Below are 23173 nucleotides of genomic sequence, written 5' to 3'. Positions count from 1 at the left end.
TCTGCACTCTACACTCTGAATACACCGGGGATTCTTCTACACATTTTAAAAAAAAATATTTTTCAAACTTCCTACTGCTCAACCTGCTCAACTCTATTGGCTTTACCAGCAATGAAAGCCTTAGGGTTGACAGGCCACAAGATTTATAGATTGCAAGGCCAGAAGGGACCATTGTTATCATCTAGTCTGACTTCCTGTACAACACAGCCCATAGAACTTCCCCATCATTAGAAAAACATCCAATCATGATTTAAAAATTACCAGTGATGGAGAATCCACTGCGACTCTTGGCAAATTGTTCCAATGGTTAATTACTCTCAACATAATAAATGTATGCATTATTTCTTGGCTGAATTTGTCTAGCTTCAACTTCCAGACTTTGAATAGTGTTATACCTTTCTCTGCTTGACTAAAGGTATGTCTACACAGCAAAGAAAAACCTATCCCTTGCCAGCCAACTCAGGCTCACAGGGCTTGAGCTTCAGGGCAAGTTTTATGGATGTGTAGACTTCCATGCTTGGGCTTGCGCCCAAGCTCTAGGACCCTCCCACCCTGCAGGGTCCTAGAGCTCAGATTCCAGCTCGAGCCTGGAGGTCTATACAGCCATGAAACAGCCCTGCAGCCCGAGTCCCATGTTGGCTGGCATGGGCCTGCCACAGGTTTTTCTTTGCTGTGCAGACATACCTTTAAAGGCCCTTTATCATCAAATTTTTGTTCCCCATGCAGACATTTAAGGACTGTAATCAAGTCTTCTCTTTGTTAAACTAAATAAATTGAGCTCTTTGAGTGTACTATAAGGCATGTTTTCTAATCCTTTAATCATTGTTGTGGTTCTTCTCTGAACCCTCTCCAATTTATCAACATCTTTAGATTGTGCACACCAGAACTGGACACAGTATTCCAAAAACAGTCACATCAGTGCCAAATACAGAGGTAAAATAACTTCTACTCCTACTTGAGATTCCCTTATTTATACATGCAAGGATCGCATTAGCCCTTTTGGCCACAGCATCGCACTGGGAGCTCCTGTTCAGCTGACTGTCCACCACGACCCCCAAGTGGTTTTTCGGTCACCGCTTCCCAGGATAGAGTCCCTCATCCTGTAAGTACAGCCAACATCCTTTGTTTCTAGACGTACGACTTTCCATTTGGCCATATTAAAATGCTTATTGTTTGCTTGTGCCCAGCTTACCAAGTGATCCAGATCGCTCTGCATCAGTGATCTGTCCTCTTCATTATTTTTCAATTCCCCTATCTTTGTGTCATTGGCAAACTTTAGTGGTGATGATTTTATGTTTTCTTCCAGGTCATTATTAAAAATGCTAATCAGCATTAGGCCAACAACTGATCCTTGCAAGACCCCACTAAAAGCACACCCCCTTGATGAGTCCCCATTTACAATTATATTTTGAGGCCTAACAGCCAGTTTTTCATCAATTTAATGTCTGCTATGTTATATGTAGTGGGATCAGGCCTTATATAGTGTGCTATATATGTGCTATGTTATATCGTTCTAATTTCTTAATCAAAGTGTCATACAGTACCAAGTCAAGGGAAAGGATTCCTAGAAATGATTCTCTTTAATCTCTGTTCAATTATACCTCTTCTATGACATCACAAATAAAAATCTCTGTAACAGTAAGACCTGCACCAGGCTTCAGTAAGATTCTTTCAAACCAGAAAAGCTGTTTGTGCAGAAAATATAAAACATTTCAGCATGTGCTTCTTGGAATTATCAAATAACAGACTAACTTCCAAATGTAACACACTTAATGTACCTCCCAAACACTTGATTTTAGCTCACCTGGTAAATCTACTATTTATGGATTACCAAAGACCACAGTCGAATCCTAACTCTGGGGTCATGCAACAGATAGCTGAAGTCCTGATACCATAATATACACTCCAATTCTAGTCAACCAATTCACAAAGGGTTTTTTTGTTGTTGTTTTTACAGTAAAAGACATGCTCTTTTATTAAAATGAATTGTGACTAATTAGGGGGAAAAAGCTTCAGGAGGAAGGAAATGTGGTCTAAGTGGCATTATGGTTCACCAAAAAAAATTAATTTAAGAGTGAACACATCTAAAGCAAGAATACAGACTGCATGCATATCCAGAAGGAGGCACATTCCTCCTTTCATAGTAACATTCCATCTGTAGGTCTTTTCCGAATGAAAGAAAGTTGATAAAGCGCATCCATTTTACAATTGCTATTAAACCCAATTTGAAAATAAAGAATTTTGCATTGCTTCCCAAATTAAAATTCTAATTATTTATGGTGGTGGTGGGTTATGTATTTGATACTTTCTAGACCAACAAGCTCCCCAAAGAGATGACAATCTAGGAACAGGCAGGGAAGTAAACTGAGCTGAGGGGAAACTGGAAGTAAAGTATGCTGCTTTTTACTTAATATGTATGTCAAGATTTAATGTAGTCAGCATGGCAGAAATGGATCTTCAAGGAGGACTTTTAATATGCTGAGAGTAGAGCCTTAGGATACCATACTATACAAAGGGAGCAGCACTGAAAAAAGTATAGAAATGATTGAGGCAGTCAAGGGTGGACATACTGAAAGAGCAGAGTATGATGCATAAAAGGACAAGTTCACATAAGGAGGAAGGGACAGAATTATATAAAGCTTTAAGGGTAACAAGAAGCTGGAACAGGATGCAATAGTTGATGAGGCACAAGTGGAGGGATTCAGAAGGGGAGTGACATGACCAAAACAAAAGCAAGGAAGAGGACTTTTGCATGGACTAAAAATGATAATGTGGGCTTTAAAGATGCTAGAAAGACTATAACGTGGGCCTAAGAGAGAGAATATGCTGGATGTATGCAAGAAAGGGAACATGAGGAGGAGGAAGAAGATGCAGGACTCTGACATGGCCTGGATGTGTGGAGCAAGCTAAAGGGAAGACTGAAGAATAACCCCCAGATCGGCGGTCCGAATGCCAGAGAGAAGGAAGCAGAGTAGGGAGGATTTAAGATGTCTGAAACCAAACTCCTTAAGTTAAATCTGATGATGGGACATGCAAGAAAAGATGCTGAAGAGACAGTGCAAGATGCAGGACTGGATGGAAGGAGACAGACCAGGATGGACTCTAAATCTGGGAGTCATTAGAATAGAATGGAAATTAAAGCCATGTGAATGGATTTGATAGCCAGGAGATAAGATATAAAGAGAGAACAGAAGGGGGACAAAGTCAAACAATGAGACAGTAGAGTAGGAAAAAGTACAGGAGTACTTGTGGCACCTTAGCCCTGGTCTACACTACGCGTTTAGGTCGAATTTAGCAGCGTTAGATCGATTTAACCCTGCACCCGTCCACACAATGAAGCCATTTTTGTCGACTTAAAGGGCTCTTAAAATCTATTTCTGTACTCCTCCCCAACGAGGGGATTAGCGCTGAAATCGACCCTCCTGGGTCAAATTTGGGGTAGTGTGGACGCAATTCAACAGTATTGGCCTCCGGGAGCTATCCCAGAGTGCTCCTTTGTGACCGCTCTGGACAGCACTCTCAACTCAGATGCACTGGCCAAGTAGACAGGAAAAGCCCCGCGAACTTTTGAATTTCATTTCCTGTTTGGCCAGCGTAGCGAGCTGATCAGCACAGGTGACCATGGAGTCCCAGAATCGCAAAAGAGCTCCAGCATGGACTGAACAGGAGGTACTGCATCTGATCGCTGTATGGGGAGATGAATCCGTGCTATCCGAACTCCGTTCCAAAAGACAAAATGCCGGAATATTTGAAAAAAATCTCCAAGGGCGCGAAGGACAGAGGTTATAACAGGGACCCACAGCAGTACCACATGAAGCCTACCAAAGAACCAGAGAGGCAAACGGCTACTCCGGGTCAGAGCCCCAGACATGCCGCTTCTATGATGAGCTGCATGCCATTCTATGGGGTGCCCCTACAACTACCCCACCCTTGTGTTTCCCTCCTCCCGCACCCCTCCTGGGCTATCTTGGCAGTTATTCCCCCATTTGTGTGATGAATTAATAAAGAATGCATGAATTTGAAACAACAATGACTTTATTGCCTCTGTAAGTGGAGATCAAAGGGGGGTGGGCGCGGTTGGTTTACAGAGAAGTAGAGTGAACTTTCACACCGTAGCCTGGCGAGTCATGAAACTGGTTTTCAAAGCTTCTCTGATGCACAGCGTGCTCTGCTGTGCTCTTCTAACTGTCCTGGTGTCTGGCTGCGCGTAATCAGCGGCCAGGCGATTTGCCTCAACCTCCCACCCCGCCATAAACGTCTCCCCCTTACTCTCACAGATATTGTGGAGCACATAGCAAGCAATAATAACAATAGGAATATTGGTTTCGCTGAGGTCTAACCTACTCAGCAAACTGCGCCAGTGAGCTTTTTAAATGTCCAAAGGCACATTCTACCACCTTTATGCACTTGCTCAGCCTGTAGTTGAACTGCTCCTTACTACTGTCCAGGCTTCATAAGCCATGGGAGCAAGGGGTAGGCTGGGGTAGGTGCGACCACGCGGTGCTGCCGACTGGGAGAGCAGCCTGAGGCAGAAGCCTCCAGCTGGCATGATATTCCAGGCAGGACTGAATCTCCATTGGACGAAACTTAAAGAAGAGAATGAGCTGGAGTCATTCCCATTTTTGTCCAGGTGCCCCCAACTGACCTCACAGAGGCCGGCCAGGAGCACCCAGGGCCAGCTTTAGGCCAATTCAGCCGATTTGGCTGAATTGGGCCCCGCGCTAAGAGGGCCCCGCGCCGCAGCTCTCCACCCCGCCTCCCAGCTCACTTCCCCCTCCTCCGAACGCTCCACCCCCTGCTACTCCCCCTCCCCTGCTTCCCGCGAATCAGAGGTTCACGGGAAGTCTGAAAAGAAGCAGGGGCGGGCAGGCAGTACCAGGTAAGCTAGGGTGGTGGGGGGCACGAGAAGGGCTCCGGGGAGGGGCGGCCCAGTCCGGCCCCAGCCGAGCACGCCAGCCCCAGCGGCTCCGGCCCGGCCCCCGCGGCGCGGCTCTGGCCCGGACCCAAGCCCGGCAACCCCGGCCGGAGCGCAGCTTGATTCCTGGGGGCGGGGCTTGCGGCAAATTGGGCCCCGCTCTTGCTAAAGCCGGCCCTGGGAGCACCCATGTCTGCCCAGGCACCCCTGACCAACCTAACCGAGGTCGGCCAGGAGCACCCACGGGACAACAATGACAACTAGCAGTCGTATTGCACCGTCTGCCTTTCACAAGGCAAGGCAAGGGGATGCTACTGTGTAGCACTGCAGAACCGCATCTGTCAGCAGTACCCAGGAGACATACAGTGACAGTGAGCTGAGTGGGCTCCATGCTTGCCGTGGTATGTCGTCTGCACGGGTAACCCAGGAAAAAAGGCGAGAAACAATTTTTTGCCATTGTTTTCACGGAGGGAGGGATTGAGGGGGGCCTGATGACATGTACCCAGAACCACCCGCAAAAATGTTTTTGCCCCATCAGGCATTGGGAGCTCAACCCAGAATTCCAATGGGCGGCAGAGACTGCAGGAACTGTGGGATAGCTACCACAGTGCAATGCTCCGAATGTCAATGCTAGCCTCGGTATTGTGGACGCAAACCGCCTACTTAATGCACTTAGTGGGGACACACACAATCGACTGTATCTAATCTATTTCTAAAAAATCAACTTCTATTAAATTGACCTAATTTCGTAGTGTAGATATACCCTTAGACACTAACAAATTTATTTGAGCATAAGCTTTTGTGGGCTACAGCCCACTTCATCAGATGCATAGAATGGAACAGATAGTAAGATATATATATATATATATATATATATATATATATATATACACACATACATACATACACACACACACACCGAGTAGGAAAGAGAGAATTGTATCATGAAAGCCCAATGACAGACTATCAAGGAGGTGAGGATGACTGACAGTGCAAAATGCAGTACAGAAAGGACAAGGATAAGAATGGAGCATAGGTTTTTGTGAAAGCAGTTTTAGCAAGAGCAGGCTTCCTTGGAGATAATGGAAACTAAATTGGAAGGGATCCAAGATAGTCTTGGAGGAGGAGAAACTGAGGTACACACTATACTCAATAAAGAAGAGGAGGGAGATGGAGAGACACGTGATTGCAAAGGAAGAATATTAGAGGGCAGAGTACACCATGACATATTGGTATTGTATGGGGAAGGTGCCAGAGGACAGCAAGAAGTTGAGGAAAGGAGTGAGCCTGGGACAATGGAAGTACAGAAGTGTGAAAGGATCCGATCACTGGGATAGTTGATCATCAGGTGCATACCTGTAGACAATCTTTGATGTAGAGCAAATATCATGTATACCCCCAAGAAGCTGAGACAGAAAGATGGCTTCTGTTTTCAAGGCTGACTTTTTGTAGTCTGTTACTTATTATTTTAACAATACGTAAGCCATGAAAGAAAAGTCACAGAGAAAGTAACATGAGTGGGCTTCTGTGGACATATTTTAAAAAAATAAGTTAAAGGAAAAAATAAGCAATTTATGCACATAGGAATAATAATTTTAAAAACCCTTATATTAAAAACACAGCAGTCAGAAAACCATTTCTATAGAACCCCTTTCTAAAATCTGAAGAGAAATTAAACTAATCTGAATTTAGAAAAGTGTAATGCTAATATGTATATCAGGGGTTGGCAACCTTTCAGAAGTGATGTGCCAAGTCTTCATTTATTCACTCTAATTTAAGGTTTCGCGTGCCAGTAATACATTTTAACGTTTTTAGAAGCTCTCTCTGTAAGTCTATATTATATAACTAAACTATTGTTGTATGTAAAGTAAACAAGGTTTTTAAAATGTTTAAGAAGCTTCATTTAAAATTAAATTAAAATGCAGAGCCCTCCCGGACCGGTGGCCATTACCCGGGCAGTGTGAGTGCCACTGAAAATCAGCTCGTGTGCTGTCTTCGGCACCCGTGCCATAGGTTGCCAACCCCTAATGTATATTATGTTAACACCTAGTTCACAAGGAACAAGTATGACTGGACAGACAGCTGCTGAGATGCCATGATCCGATATGGAATCTTGTTCCCATGGCCTTTAGGGTAGATTTTTCATCTTCCTGCATTTGGAAGCCTGGCTAGATAGTTTGTGGGCTGAGAATCTTCAAGAACAAAACATAGGTGGTGAATAAATTTACATAGGACGGATAATTTATCAAACACAGATAAACTAACTAATTTATCTAATTTATCAAACACAGATAAACTAACCAGGAGCAGTAACATGAGCAAACAGAGCTGTGATAAATGCAAATATTTACCCAATGAGATACTTGCATTAAAAATAAACCTAAAACCAAAAAAAATTAGACAAAGATTTTACTAGAAGTAATATCCCTGTATTTCTCTCACTATTATTACTGAAGACATTTCTGTTTGAATACGAGATTTAGCCCTAGGAACCAAATTTTCATTTTGCTTTGGCTGTTAGAGAGGTCATAACCTTGCATGCCTCTATGGAACATGGAAGGGACTGCAATATCACAAGTTATAATACACAAACTCAAGGCAAGATAGAATAGCAGACCTATATGGCTCAGGTGACAAAGAAATGAAGATGGCATTCTGAAAACAGTAGACAAACCATTATTTAATGCTATAATTAGAACAAGTTATTTTTGATGGTCCGTTATTCAAGCAGAATGGAAAATGGTACCTCGTACACACACAAAATTGGTACAAAAGACTGTAATAACACTACATAGGCTCCTTCGAAAACTCCAGTCTAAGTGTCCATTATCCAATCTCAGCCACAGAGATTCTGACTACCCAAGAATGCTGCTTATGTACAGTATATACACACACAGAGCAGATGAGCATTTGCATCACTATGTGTAAATTGTCATAGGCTCATTGACTTCAAGTTAATGGGCCTATGACAATTCACACAACCTTAAGATCTGCCCTAGTTTGTTTATATATACGCACATTACACACACACCAGGTTCACAGTGTTAATGTAAACTATATGCTTTTCAATTAACTGGCTCCTTTCAATGAAACATGAGTTTATTGGGATGTTATTTAAATTTTCCTTCTCCAATACAAAAGAGGAACTGTTTCTCAGCTATATGAACAGCCACACTGCAGTGTGAAAAATGGGCATGGATGTGGGTCAGGGTAACTGCAAGTGCAAACAGGAATATTTCACTCAGACAGAGATGTGTTGCTGTATTTTTCACCAGCCTGGTTCTCACGGGACTGCTCTTACAGGCCCACTTGGAACTTTTTAATTGAGAAAGGTCATGAACCCCTGTAAAACTACCCATTGTCTTTGGAAGATTTGTTTCACACTAATGATGGAAAAACTATGAACGCTCTTCTACTTTTTTTTTTCCCTCTCCTCCCCACCAAATAACACAGAAGAAAAATGCCATGAAATTCTCTGACTTCAAGGAATGGAAAGGACAAAAATCAGGATTCCCATGAACCACAAACTTAACATGTGTTACATTAACTGCATCAACTAAGTCTTCAGGGAAATCTAAGCATGAGAGAATTTAAGAGGAAGAGTGAGACAGTCCTAAATCCAGATAGCATGTTGGGCAATGATAACTGATGGAAGTATATTTCAAGCCTATTAAAATCCTCCAGTCATTTGAGCTCAACAGAGAATTAGTATGTAAGAAGAGTTCATGTACCATATGGAAGCTTGGCTTTAGCAACTAAAAATACATCACCACAAATATTCTATGCTTTGTGTCTTGCACATGATTTGAGCTACACATTCATAGACTGTATGTAATCCGCAGGAGGGCAGAAATTCTCTCATTACTTAATGGAAGTTATCCTGAACTATCTAGATTCTAGAATACATCCCAGACCAAATCATTCCTAATGCAACTCAAATGAAATCAATGGAGTTACATCAGGGATTAACCTAAACACAAAGTTGTATTCATCTGCAAGCAGGCACTGGCTCGCTCCAGTGAAACTGAAGGCCTGATCCCACTACATATTTTAACCCATTTCAAAGGAAAGTAATACCACTTTTAAAACGACTAATACGGCTGTGTCCACAGTACGCACCTCTAAATTAGTTCTGTAATGTCATTGAAAAGTATGTACAAACACTGCAAGCAATTAGTAGCTAGCATCTGCTGTAACTATTTTAGTTGCAAGAAGAGTTATGCATACCCCTGATTGTCGGTTTTCCCAGGTAATCTGGCAATTCATTATGCCAACTATAAGAGTGAAGAACAGTTACTTTCCAGGGTAAGAAACTAAGTGAAATGTATGATACTGTATAGTGAGTGTGGAAAAAAAATTATCTTGAAAACAGTTTTTTAGAAATGGGTCAGACAGCTAAACAGTCAACTATCTAATGAGACCAGGAAATGGGGACCTGAGAAACCAGTCTAATACACCTATTATTTACTGTAGTTACATATGAAATGCCTGATCACCACACAGGGACTAAGTGTCCTGACTTTTCTAGAGACCAATGCTGTGTCGTCATCTCAACTGTATGATTCACCTGTAGCACCAAAAACTGAATACAGCTGTGAATAAAAGCTGCTAACAAAAATACAATATATTCCATGGGGGAAGCCATGTGGCATTCTTCCTACTGTGTATATACAAACTAACAACATGAGAAAAACCATTTTAACTGTCACACAATTCTATGTGCTCCAGAACACATCTGAACGGGTTCCTGGAAGAGTACTATGGAGGTTCTAGCATCCGGGTTAGAGCACTTAGTACAGTTATGCAATTGAAACCATGTTAAAAGTGTTCTCTAAAACGGTTACCATTTGTGTCTAGCATGCACAAGGCCTGCTATGTCTGTAAAGGTTTTGATACCAATTTCAGTTTGCTGATTCAGATGCTTGGTCCTTGAAATTACTGAAGATAGTATTGGGAGTTATTTTGCAACTTCTTAACTCAGACAGGGCTAATGGGCTTAGCTGAAATTAAAACTCATAAAGGCTGTCAATATTGATGCTCCATCACATGTGTAATTTGTAACTATCGCATTTGCAATACATTTTCCACAAAAAATGAAATTGATTTCTTATTTTAGTATGATACACATTTACAAGCAAATCATGTTAAATTTTTTAAAAGTCACTTCACTTTAAAAAACAGCCACATACATCAGTTTAGGTACATACTGATATTCAATTACAAAAAAGTGATTAATATTCATCTGAATATGTATTAAAACAAGTTTTAAGACCTGCATTCATATTAATATGCGACAGACACATTTAGGCCCATCATCTTGTAGGTGCCCAGAAACAACAATATATATATTATTAATATAATAATAATTAATAATAATCAACCAGGCAAAATGTCATCAAAGACTATCTGAAACTAGGCCAGTAGTTCTCAAACTTTTGTACTGGTGACCCCTTTTACACAGCAAGTCTCTGAGTGAGACCCCCCTCCCCTTATAAATTAAAAATACTTTTTTATATATTTAACCCCATCATAAATGCTGGATGCAAAGCGGGGCTTGGAGTGGAGGCCGACAGCACGTGACCCCGAGGGGTCCTGATTCCCAGTTTGAGAACCCCTGAACTAGGCCCATGCACAGTCCACTCCTACTTTTTAAGAAGTTCACAACCTTCAAGAATAACATTATGATTTCCTTGTGTTATAGGCTATTATATTGTGTTCATCCCAGTAATATCCCAGCACTTCACAGAAATGGGCTAAAAACAAAATGTGAAACTGGCTAGTCTATTTTCAGTGGCCAAACTGATAAAGGGTCCAGTTATACAAAAAGCCCAACCAGCAGACTCTCAGAGCTTTAATTCTCCCAGAGATAGTCGGACAACTACTATGTTTGTTCACTTTTATCACTGTTTGTTACACTAATTTATCTGAAATGGGAAAAATCTTGTGATAAAAACAAAAGAAAAAAATGAATGTGAGATTTGTCCCTTTTATTTCTTTAATCATATTTTCTTTTCATAATTTTTTATCTTATCACAAGCATCCTGTGAATTCTCCTAAGAAGCACAGAGTCATAGAATTTAAGGCCAGAAGAGACCACCATATCATCTAGTCTGACCTCCAGAATATCACACACCACCACCTCGCACCCACACACTATACCCAACAACTGAAATTAGGCCGAAGTATTACAGCGCACAGGAGACTAAACTATTGTGTACCATAGGCAGAGAACAGTAACGACCACAGTGCATCACTATCTGTGGCTCCCATAATTGCAGGGAAATGATTGAGTCCTTCCTGATCCCTGCAAATGGTCGGTTGAAACTCTTAACTATGAGTTTCTAGGCACATACGACAAACCATAAGTAAGCCCCAGAGCTGCCGAGCCCTGCCCCCTACCATCACAAGCAACCCCATCATAGAATCACACTCATATTGCCTACTCCACGTCTGAAAGCACAGGCTCACATTAGATTCCTCAATTGAAATCTCTTTTTTCCCCCCCTGAAGTGTCAAAATGAGGACCCTCCCATAAAAGGAGCTGTTTCAATTTTCTTCTAAAATAAAGTAATACTCAAAACAAACAAACAAAAAGAGTCAGAACTTTACAACCTCTTTATTTCTGAAAAGGGGAACAGAGTCAGCAGACAAAATGTATGTTCATCCTGACCACAGAAGAAAAAAACACACACACACCATCACATATGGAAAATGTAAACCCCAAAGAAACAGTAAATGTCAAAAGCAAGCTCTCATTGCAGTATTAGGTTTCAGAGTAGCAGCCGTGTTAGTCTGTATCCGCAAAAAGAACAGGAGTACTTGTGGCACCTTAGAGACTAACAAATTTATTAGAGCATAAGCTTTCGTGGACTACAGCCCGGATGGTATGCATCCGAAGAAGTGGGCTGTAGTCCACGAAAGCTTATGCTCTAATAAATTTATTAGTCTCTAAGATACCACAAGTACTCCTGTTCTTATTGCAATATTAGTAAGTGGTTATATACACACTTTTATTGCTTTGCCAACAATTAAAGACAATTACTGAATTACTTCAAGATATTAATTCTGAAGTGGTCTTAGATTTACTCTAAATCTAGGACCTGAGTCTGCAAACAGTTACACACAGGACTAACTATCACTCCATGATTAGTCCTATTTGAGCATATGCCTCTTTCCAGGATTGAGGCCTTATACAAATTGTGTACATAAATAAATGCAGTAATAACTTTGTTCAAGCTTTTATTATTTTTCATTTACATTAAATCGCTAATTTTAATTGCAACTATAATTAAGGTAGCATCTAACAACTGAGTAAGACCACATTTGCAATTTTTTTGGAAAAAAATGGAACTGCTCAATAGTATATTGAAGTGTGGTTTGAAGCCTGATAATCATTATTATTCAATTCCATTTGTAGCTTTTTACATAAGCATAGCACTGTAAAAACAAGTGACCATACCATGGATACCTCTCAAATTACCCTAATTTTGTCCCACACTAACTTGCTTTTATCTAGTATTTAATCCAAATTGTTCACCTGCAATACACATGCAAGGAGATAAAAACAAGGATCACAGAAAACATTTATATTAAAAAAGCACGAGTCTCTCAAGACTTTAAGCTTTCTGCATTATTAGATCATCTACCAAGATCTTTATATCATCCTTACCATTAGGATATACAATCTCCTTGGGTCCCTCATTTTGGGTTGATGTCCAGTTAGGCCTTAACAGGTTGAGAATTATGATACAGATGGACTGTCTATACTATTCAAATCTATTCTCACCCTTTCACCAAAGTAAGAGATGATTTCTGGAATATCTATATGACACACTTTTCCTTAAAAAGGCTTAATCAGCTGGGCCGATTCACTGAACCAGCATTCAAAACATTCAGTATCTTTTAAATAAATTACATTTGTGGGACACCTTTCATTCTGAATTGTTACTCATAATACTTTATCAATACACTGAGCACTTAATGCATTACTGAAATTCAGCCCTTTCTGGGGTAGACCTCCTCTTAGTAGCACTACATAGCTGTTTAAGACAGAAAGTTAAGAATAGCTTCTCTTTGTGAGAGTAGAAAAACACAAAAGATAACAGTTGGCTTCCTAAGAATTTACCAGAACACTGCAGTTAACAACCTGCCCTTGGCAAAATGTTTATAGTGACCACAAGTAAACATTTCATTCCAAAGATCTCACCTCCAGCAGCAAAACACCCCAGTAAGGAAGCAATATTAAAAACTAGTTTGGAACAAGTCACAGACTCTGGCATTCTAATACATTTATGTACATCGTGCCTTTTTCCCACTTCACAATCTCTCCTCAGGCTTCTGACACCCTGACTTGCTCCAGTTCTCCCAGTGTAAGCCAAAGTTTCCATTTCCCATCTGACAACCTGCTGTGGTATCTGGGTCATAATTTCCCTTCAGACACCAAGCCTAACACCAGCCCTTGGATGACTGCATGGAGGGGGAAGAACCTGGAAATACTTTAAAAATTGATAGCCTATTTACATGTTTGTACAATACCAAGCTCAACAATACCCTTAGGTATTACAACAGAAACACCACCTATTGGAGAATTAATTGCTGGTTTAAAAAGATACCAATGACTATAGGTTTGATATTCTGCAGTTTGGCTGTGTATTTAGCTTGTTCATATTCCAAAAGAGTCTGTGCATCTTTCTCCCCTTTTTATCAAAGAGTTCGCCAACCCCCCCAAAACAGGGATGGGCAGAGGAACAGGAATGGGTCATCTCCAATAGCATTTCAGCCAGTGCTAATCTGCACCATGATGCCACTTCATATCCTGTGTTTTCTAGGTGCTATGCCATGCGGAGTGGACTTCACTTCACGGGTAAATTCAATTCCTGTACCCTCCAAAGGGATGCTAGAGATGAAGCAACCCTCCCGCTCCCTCTAAGGCTGGGTCTACACTACCCGCCTGAATCGGCGGGTAGAAATCGACCTCCCGGGGATCGATTTATCGCGTCCCGTTCGGACGTGACAATCGATCCCCGAATCGATGCTCTTACTCCACCAGCGGAGGTGGGAGTAAGTGCCGTCGATGGGAAGCCGCAGAGGTCGATTTTGCCGCCGTCCTCACAGCGGGGTAAGTCGGCTGCGATACGTCGAATTCAGCTACGCTATTCACGTAGCTGAATTTGCGTATCTTAAATCGACTCCCCCTGTAGTGTAGATGTAGCCTAAGGGATCACAGGGGAAAGGAACCAAAGCTTGGGAGGTCAGAGGAAGATTGACACCTTGTACCCCAGAGGCATTGACCTATGTCCTCCCAGAACCCCAAGCCGAGGAACTAGCTCAGCCCTGACTCAGGAGGAAGGCGGCTCCCTACTGAATCACCAGCACCACTTCCTCCTATAGCGCGACCTGGGGCTCGAGGCTGGAAAGGGCCTGGCTTCACAAACCATTGACCCATCTCAGCCAAGCCTCCGTGACAGCAGCACACGGCAGACGGGAATCAAAGCAGCAGCTCCAGACCTGCCCCTCCCCCCAGTGAGGTGCCTGGTAAACAAACGGCAGCTCAGCGGCGGGGAGAAATCGCCCAAGCCAAGGCAGGCACCGCGAGGGAAAGGAGCCAGAGAGGGGAAGGGGAGCGCCCCACGCCTCGGGAAGCCCCCCCGAGCTCTGGCAACTGCAAGAGCCCTAGGCGCAGCAGGGAAGAGAGCAGTTCCCCGCCCCACATGGGTAGGGAGGACTCTCCAACCTGGGAAGGAGGCGGCTCCCCCCGCGAGGGGTGAGGGAGGGAAGCAGCTCCGTACTCCAAGGGAGCAGGGGGAGCGCGACAGCGCAGACAGGAGAGGAAGGGGGAAGCCCCCCTGCAGAGCAGAGGGACAACTCCTCATGTCAGCGGGAACCAGGGCAAGCGGCAGCCTCAGTCCGGCTCCGGAGCCCCGGGGCCCTGGGGCATGAGGAGCGGGGGACCGGGCGAGACCGAAGCAAAGAGGCCCCTAGGCAGGCAGCGAGCAGCCGGCCGGGCTGGGCCGAAGCAGGAGAAACGCCTCCACAGCCGCCCGGGGGGCGGAGTGCCGCGGGTCCTGCCCTCCGGCAGTGTGTGTACGTGAACACAGCCGGGCCCCTTCCCCAGGGACGCTGCTGCCGCCGCCCTCACCTTTCCAGTCCCGCCTCTGCGGCCGCCCCTGACAGCCGCCGCCGCTGCACCTGGAGACCGACATCTGCGCCTGGGCGGGGAGGCACCCGCGTCCCCTTCTGCAAGCTGAGCCAGGCAAGGGGGCGCCCAAAGCCGCTGACCGGGCTCGGCAGCGTCCGAGGGGCGTCCAGACCCGCCGCCTTGGCTGGCTGGAAGGAGCAGGGTCCGGGGGCGCCCAGTCCCGCTCACTGTGCCGGGCTTAGGTGAAGGAGACGGGTCGGTAACGCAGCCGGGCGCGGCGGCATCCCGCCGAGGGCGCAGAGCCCTGGAGAGGGTCCCCCAACGCTGGAAGCGGGTGTGCGCTCCCGCTGCACAGGGCACCGGCCGCTCCCGCAACGCCGGCACGGTGATTGGAGAGGTTGGGCAGGCGGGGTGGAGAAGGAGGCGGAGGAATGATATAATAATAACTAGCGCAGCGCCCCTTAGTTCCGAGGGATCTCAAAGCGCTTCGTAGGCGGGAGAAAGAAAGGACCGCCCGTAGGGGACTAGGAGTCAGGACGGCCAGCTTTTAAATATAGCATACCTATCTAGGGCAGAGATGTTTGGGGAGGCTTAATGTTTTACACACTGGATCAACTAGAGCCCCTCGAATAAGTGTGAATCAAAATATACAAATTGGAGGCAGGTATCATTCTCTCACCATCACCCCCACACTACCCAATCTCAGCTCCTAGGGCTACCCCCGAAATATCCCGAAGTTCATTGTCACCTGGGGCACAGTACCTCTGCACATGATATTGAGCAAAGGGAGTCTGCATCATCTCCAGGCAGCTTAGAAAAGGACACTTCTTATATGGGTGAGACCCACCTGTTTCCAGGCTCATCACTGCAACTAGGGGATATTTTGTTTTCCTACAGCCAGAGACATACACACATATATGAAGGCCCTAGAAGGATGGTATCCCCTAAGAGGAAGATCACTAGCTTTTCCATTTCTAAAGTGAGCATCCCCAACAAGGGGTAGTCAGAAGGATCAGAGTTTGGGAGGGACTGAGTTTTCTCTGCTACCCAGACACACTACTGCCTCTTTTTAGGCAATGGTCAGCCCCACCCCCTTCCTGAAACATCTCATCCTGCCTATTCTTAGGCACAAGCATGCATGGCATGGGGACAAGTTTATTAATAAACCAGCTGCACAGCTAAGGACCCATCCAAGGTGATTTGCAGGACTACATTAATATTGATTTACAATGGTGGCTCAGGGCCCACTAGAGAAAGGGGCATACTATGTACCAGTAGCTGTCACGCAATCTTCCCCAGTTGCTGCAGCAGAGGGAACATGAGGTGCAAGTTGGATTCAGGCTTTATATTACCCTGTCAGCTGCACTCTAGACACCACTAATAAAAGCACATGGGCCCTACCTATGCACATGTTCCTTCTGCTAGTAGCCCAGCTCTGACTCTGGGTTCCCCTTCCCCTCCACATCCTCAGCCAAGATTTCCTCCTCCTGGCTCCGTCCACTCTCAACTGGCATGGGAGCCACTAAAGTATTCACAGTAGCCTTTGCAGTGGAAATGGGGTCAGGGCCGGCCTTAGCAAGAGCTGGACCTGATTCCTAGGGGCGGGCCGCACTCCAGCCGGGGTCACAGGGTTTGGGGCAGGGCCGGGCCAGAGCCGCTGGGGCCAGGGCCGGGGGTGCTCGGCTGCTTGGGCTGGAATCGCTCGGCCGGGGCCGGGCTGGGGCCCGAGCTGGGCCAGAGCCGGAGCCGCTGGGGCTGGGCCGGAACCAGGGCCAGTGGCCCAGGGCCGCTCAACCCAGGGCCGGAGCCGGGGGTGCTTGGCCGGAGCTGCTCGGGCCAGTGCCGGAGGGCTGGGCCGGCGCTACAGGGCCCGAGCCGGGCCCGAGCCGCTCGGGCCGGGCTGGCACCCAAGGGCCCGAGTTGGGCTGAAGCAGAGCCGCTCAGGCTGGGGCCAGGCCAGCACGCTCGGCCAGAGCCACTGGGGCTGGGACTGGGCGTGCTCGGCCGGGGCCACGCCGCGCCGCGCCCCCCCACCCCAGCTTACCTGCTGCTGCCTGCCTGCCCCTGCTTCTTTTCAGACTTCCCGCAAACATCTGATTCGTGGGAAGCAGGGAAGGGGGAGGAGCAGGGGGGCGGAGCGTTCAGGGGAGGGGCGGATGCAGAAGTGAGCTGGGGGCAGGGGCGGGGTGGACAGCTGCAGGGCCCTCTTAGGCACAGGGCCCGATTCAGCCAAATTGGCCTATAGCCGGCCCTGGGTGGGGTTGCCACTGAGTATCATGTCCAGCTCGTTGTAGAGCCAGCAGCTCGTGGGTGCAGTACCAGAATGGCGGTTTGCCTTCTGCACCTTGTGGTAGGTGTTCTGCAGCTCCTTCATTTTGACCCTGCATTGCACTGTGTCCTGGTCATGCCCCCTTTCCGTCATGCATTGTGAAATCTGTCCGTAAAGTGCAGCCAGGAGTGGACACCCTCCTCTCCCTAAATGCTGATGAGGTCCAGAAGCTCAGCATTGCTCCCAAGCAGGGGAGCACCTGGTGCATGGAGCAGGCATGGCCACCTGGAAAGATGCACTGAGACCACTGCACACATCACTGAGCAAACAGGAAGGTGACTTTCAAAATTCTAAAGGAATTTATGGGGTGGGGGCTGATGGTTGGTCACCTAAGGGCAGGGCAGTAGCGTTCAAACCGCTGACCAGAGAGGCAAGAACAGGCATTGTAGGACGCCTCCCAGGGGCCAATTGCAGTGCTGTAAGCGACCTTGGTGTCTACATTGGCACTGCCGTGCTGTAGCCACAGTGCTGAAAGCTGTACGCCTCTCATGGGGGTGGTTTTTTTAAAGTGCTACAACTGTGCAGTTTCTGCACACTAAGTGGCTTGGCAGTGTGTACACCTCAGGAGTTACAATGCAGAAAGCTGCTTTACTATGCAGAAACTTGTCAGCGTAGACATGACCTGAGAGAAGTGTGCTTATGCTGCCTGTTACGTCAGAGAGTGGACCACTTCCAGGCATGGACAAAGCTTCCTCACAGTAAGGGTAGCTGGTAGCAAGATACCTCATGACCCTGCCTTACCTCAGGAAGCAGCCCAGGTCCAAACAGCTGTACATTGAGTTACTGGAACATAATGCAACTGATGGTAGACCCTGTTCAGTGGATCAAGACAAGTGCCATTACTCATGAAGTAGATAGGACAATGCACATGAGTAACAGCTTGTTTGGATGGATAGAAATTTTAAATGCGGTTACCGCTTCCCTGTCCCCTTTAATATGGTCAGTAGCCATAAATTTTTCTATGTCCCATTCACTCTATTGTATAGTTTTAAAACATTGAACTATTCTCTATTTCAGGTGGGCTCATTTGCAGTTACCTGAACTAGAATGTAACCAACTGAAAAGGTTTCATTTTCTAACAGACTGTTGAGGAGGTAAGGCAAACTACATTTGTAAAACATTTAAAACAAATCCAAAGAGATTTTTAGACATTTGTTTCTACTTTAACTAGATTTAGGGGTCCCTGCTTTATTGCTTAGCATTTGAATACCAAAATGTAAAGGAAAAAAACAGTGATAGCTTACCACTACAATTAAAAAAATAAACTGTTCATTCCAATAAAGAGCAATCAACTTCTTTTGTTGGGGGTGGATGAGAATGAAGAGATCATGCTGATTCTCTCATTAAGAGAGAAAGCAAGTTATGTAAATTAACTTCACCAAAACTATTCTGGAATGAATTGCAAGAGCCCACCTAAAAGATGATTGAGAATCAACTGCCAACAGCCAGGAAGGCAACCCAGGATATGAAAGGAATATTTTGTAAATGCACCTCCTAAAAAAACTAAACAGTATAAGTCTACTAATCATATCTGTTACTTAATATATGCACTTTAGTCTGAAGTCCCAGTTCTCCAGTTGTATCAAAAGGTACAAATAGAGAGGCATGTTTGGTTAAGAGCACCTCAGGCAGCAGCATCTACTAAATTAGGAGATAGTAGGTGACAGGCACATTAGAAGTATCTAGATAAACACTTTGCTTGGCCTGCCTCCTGTTGACATAGATGCTTAACTCCACAGAAGCACAAGGAGCTATGGCATGTGGTTCTAATAGACCTAAAGGGAAGAGACACATTGTGTGAGATATACACCAAAGAAGAAGTGTGGTGTGATACAAGTCTTGCGAGCTTGATACTGGAATATACTGTAAAACCCAGCTGGCAAAGCCTCAAGAGATGCAAGTCTTCCCAAAACGGTCATTTAACATTTTGGGATACTAGGCCACGCTGTACTGATATAAATTCAGTAAAGAATTTTACAAATGCTTTAAGGTTGAATTTAGCTATTCCTCAATATGCCATATAACAGTGCTTCTCAAAGCCTGTCCACCGCTTGTTCAGGGAAAGCCCCTGGCGGTCCAGGCTGGTTTGTTTACCTTCCGCGTCCGCAGGTTTGGCTGATCGCCGCTCCCACTGGCCGCGGTTCGCCGCTCCCACTGGCCGCGGTTCGCCGCTCCAGGCCAAAGGGAGCTGTAGGAAGGGCGGCCAGCACATCCCTTAGCCCGTGGTGCTTCCCGCAGCCCCCATTGGCCTGGAGCGGTGAACCGCGGCCAGTGGGAGCCAGGATTGGCCGAACCTGCAGACGCGGCAGGTAAACAAACCAACCCGGACCACCAGGGGCTTTCCCTGAACAAGCGGCGGCCCGACTTTGAGAAGCACTGCCATACAAGATACCTACCACCGAGTCAATATGCACCAGAGTCAGAAAAGACAAAATGTCTAAAAGTGGCTTCGGGAAACAACGAGTTTCTCTATATTTATGCAGTCACGACTGAAGTACATCATCTTCACACCTTCCCCTCCCATTTCTAGCCCTGCAAAAACAGTACACTCAATATGGAAGCAGTGACACTTGTTTGTAGAATTGCTGTCATTTGCCCTTAAATGTATCTTGCCTTTCTTGGCTCGTTAGCAGGTATGGCTTGGGAGAAATTCTCCATTTAAGAGGTGACAACATATAGGGAATTTTTGTTTTGTTTTTAAGAGTGGTAGTTTGAAGCTATTCAGAGTTTAAGAACATTAGAATAAATCCAAGGGCCACAGATAAGTGGACACAGGTGAATGAAATTTATCACTAGCTCTGCAGTTTCATATTGCTATCACTTCTACAGATAGAGTGCAAGTAAGTAGAACTTGGAAAAGCGTTCATCTGTGTTACTCTACCCTACTAACGCCCATCCCCTGCATTTTAAAGAACAGTCTCTGTATTTTAATGTTAAAATTAAAAAGTTGTATTAAGCTTTTTATCACTTTTTTCCCTAATGATTTTCCTTATTAATCCCCACCCACTCTTTCCTTCTCCCCTTTTCTGAACTCTAGTAAATGGGCCTAACTCATGCTGGCAAGTGTTTACAGAATCAGGGCATAAGCTTGTGGTACCACAAGCAAAATCTTGAACTTGAAGGCAACAGATCCATGTCTTAGCCAATAGTTCACAGAGCCTTTTTGCAGGGTGCTTAAAATTTTATTTAGGAAACCCATATAAATTGGGCTAATGCTTATTCACCTTTGTAAAGTGCTTAAGTTTCCCCAGGTGAAAGGGCAGTGTTGAAGTGCCCAACATTAGCCCCCATATCATATGGAGAAAACTAAGGCACAAAGGTTTAGTTAGATGGCTAAGGCTACTGTGACCTAATGGATTAGGAACTGCCTGTGGAAAGAGACCTACTGATAGATTCTTCTTGTGGTAAGTACTCAATTTGTTATTGCATGTTCACATGAAGCAGCTCCTTAATAAAGTGATAATCCTGTTGAATAGTAATTGCGTACTACTATCTGGACCAGGTTTTCAACAACCGTTTAAATTAAGAGTTACCTGCTTTGCTGATATTCTCTGCTGTAATTTACTACAGCAACTTTCAAAGTAAAATTAAGCAGTTTTAAGTGACCTGTTGTACTGCTCATTACTAAACTTAGTTTTTGCTGCATGAGGCAGCATAAACCATTAAGTTTCCTATGACCAATGCCCTAAGGGACATTGGGAGAATCTGTTTGTAGGAGACATAGAAACCTAGCTATTTCACTGCTTTTTGTCACTAGCCACCATAGTACTTTCCACGGCAAAATTTTGCCAACTATAAAGCCTCCACTGGTTAGTTTATATAGTAATTTTTTCCCCCTCCCTGCTCAACTGTTGAGTTGCATTTTCAGTTCTGGGCAATGTGTTAGCTAGAGGACGCTCTTTAGTATTCTTCAAGTTCCCAGGTATTTTAAGTTTAGTGTTCAACAGCTTGCTGAATACTTTGCTACAATTTAGGGCTAAATTCCACACCCATTGAAGACAGTGGAAAGCATCCACTTACTTCAATGGAAGCAGAAAATAGCCCTTAGAAGTTTAAGTGAAGAGTTTGTTTGTTCCCCCTCCTCCCTTTTTACAGAACCATTGCCTGGATGTCCATCATGTCTAATTTTATGGACCTACCTAAGGTATCTATTTTGAAGTATAAATATTTGAAGTAAATAATTTAAAGGTTAGTTTTCTAGGCGTTTTCTGTACTGTATTTTAATCATGTAGTAAAAAGCAGGTCTTCATTACATTTTTGACCACTTGCAAATGTGAAGTAGTATTTCCTAATAAGCACAAACTTTACAAAAAAAGTTTATTTTATACACCCCATACTAACAACACATTTGAAAGTTGGTGGTTTAAAATCCATCTACATTGAGATTTTAGTAGGTAGTATTTACATTAAAGCAACTGGAGAGTTCAAGTTTTTCCCTACGGGGGTTGGGGGGGAGGGAGAGAAAGAAAGGGGGAGTTTGCTTGTAATTTTCTAATACCTCAAGGAAAAAGAAAACCTTTTAGTCTTTCCATTCTTCTTCGTTCTCTGACCCAGTCTCCTCACCTGCAAAATGAGTTTTAGAATATAAGTGTCCCATACTAGGCAAAAGATTTTTAAGAACTTCCCTATCATAGATTCACTAGAAGTGCTAGCTGATTTGTATTGTAACTAAGCTAGACATGCATATGTTTCATTATTGCTGTTTCCTAAGACTTAAATTACAATACATAGCTCTTCATTTAGTAACTGCTTATAAAAATTATTGATGTGAGAGCGATGTAGGGCCTTCAGGACAAGGGTTTCAAGTTTATCTTCAGATGATTCTTCCTGTAAGTCAGTCAGCCTAAAAGTTAACAAGTCAGATCACAGGGCACAGTGGCAGTCCATGGAATTAAATGTAATACATGAACAGGGCCGGTGCAAGGATATTTTGCACCCTAGGCGAAACTTCCACCTTGCGCCCTCTCCCTCCACGCCCCCTCCCCTCCTCCCCCCCCACCCGCACATCGGTTCATTGAGGGGCAAATCCCAACGAGCCTTTATAGACCCCAGGGGCCAGATTGCCCCCTTCCCCACCCCCTGAACCCCCCTGGAGGGTGCACAGCTGCCTTCCGGAGGCACCGGAGAGCCAGAGCGTCCCGCTTGTGGCGGCAGCAAGCCCCAGCCATGGAGGAGCCTCCACCTGGGAGGGACAGCAGCAGTTCACACACCCAGGAGCTGCAGAGCTCAAGCGTGGCCAGGGGAGAGCCGGGGGGTGCACAGGGGCCGCTGACCGCATGCATCTGCTGCGGCCTGCAGGAGCCCCCGGGGGGGCAGGGGCGCAGCTGCTCCCCACCAATGGTGCCGCCGCCTTTGCAGGGCTGCTGCACCCCTGCACCATGCCGGCTCCTCCATGGCTGGAGCTCGCCACCCCCGCAAGCCAATGCTCTGGTTCTCCAGTGCCTCCGGAAGGCGGCTTCTCCCTGCTGAGCCAGGGCACCGCTTTTTTAGCATTACCATAATTCAACAATCAAAAAAGAGGGTGGGAGAGCCCCACCCCCATCCACTCCCTCCCACTTCCCACCCCTGACTGCCCCCCTCAGAACTCCCAATCCCCCACCCCACTCCTTGTCCCCTGACTGCCTCCTCCTGGGACCCCTGCCCCTAACTTCCCCCCGGGACCCCAACCCCTACCTAAGCCTCTCTGCTCCTTGTCCCTTGACTGCCCTCTCCTGAGACCCCCCCCCCACGCTAACTGCTCCCCAAGGACCCTGCCTCCTATCTGTCCCTTGACTGCCCCAACCCTTATCCA

General features: G+C 45.4%; 1 protein-coding gene and 1 long non-coding RNA gene across 3 annotated transcripts in view; one reads left to right on the top strand and one right to left on the bottom strand.

Annotated features, from left to right (window-relative positions):
* The window catches only part of PFKFB4 (6-phosphofructo-2-kinase/fructose-2,6-biphosphatase 4), a 110564-nt gene extending 95420 nt beyond the window's left edge, over positions 1–15144 (bottom strand). The window contains exon 1 of one of the 2 annotated variants that reach the window (XM_034775316.1): positions 15054–15144. In XM_034775316.1, coding sequence (XP_034631207.1) covers positions 15054–15117 — 64 coding nt within the window. In that variant the 5' untranslated portion in view covers positions 15118–15144. The remainder of the gene's footprint in view (positions 1–15053) is intronic. The other variant, XM_034775320.1, reaches the window with a different exon arrangement.
* Positions 15145–15361: 217 nt separating this feature from the next.
* On the top strand, positions 15362–22321 carry LOC117879857. Its single transcript, XR_004646401.1, has 3 exons — positions 15362–15438; positions 18400–18476; positions 21478–22321. It is a non-coding gene; the product is annotated as an uncharacterized LOC117879857 (long non-coding RNA).
* The last annotated feature ends 852 nt before the right edge of the window (positions 22322–23173 follow it).

The sequence above is a fragment of the Trachemys scripta genome, chromosome 7 (genome assembly GCF_013100865.1).
Source record: "Trachemys scripta elegans isolate TJP31775 chromosome 7, CAS_Tse_1.0, whole genome shotgun sequence".
In the NCBI taxonomy this organism is placed as follows: Eukaryota; Metazoa; Chordata; order Testudines; family Emydidae; genus Trachemys; species Trachemys scripta.
This window is presented reverse-complemented; position numbering and strand designations above follow the sequence as displayed.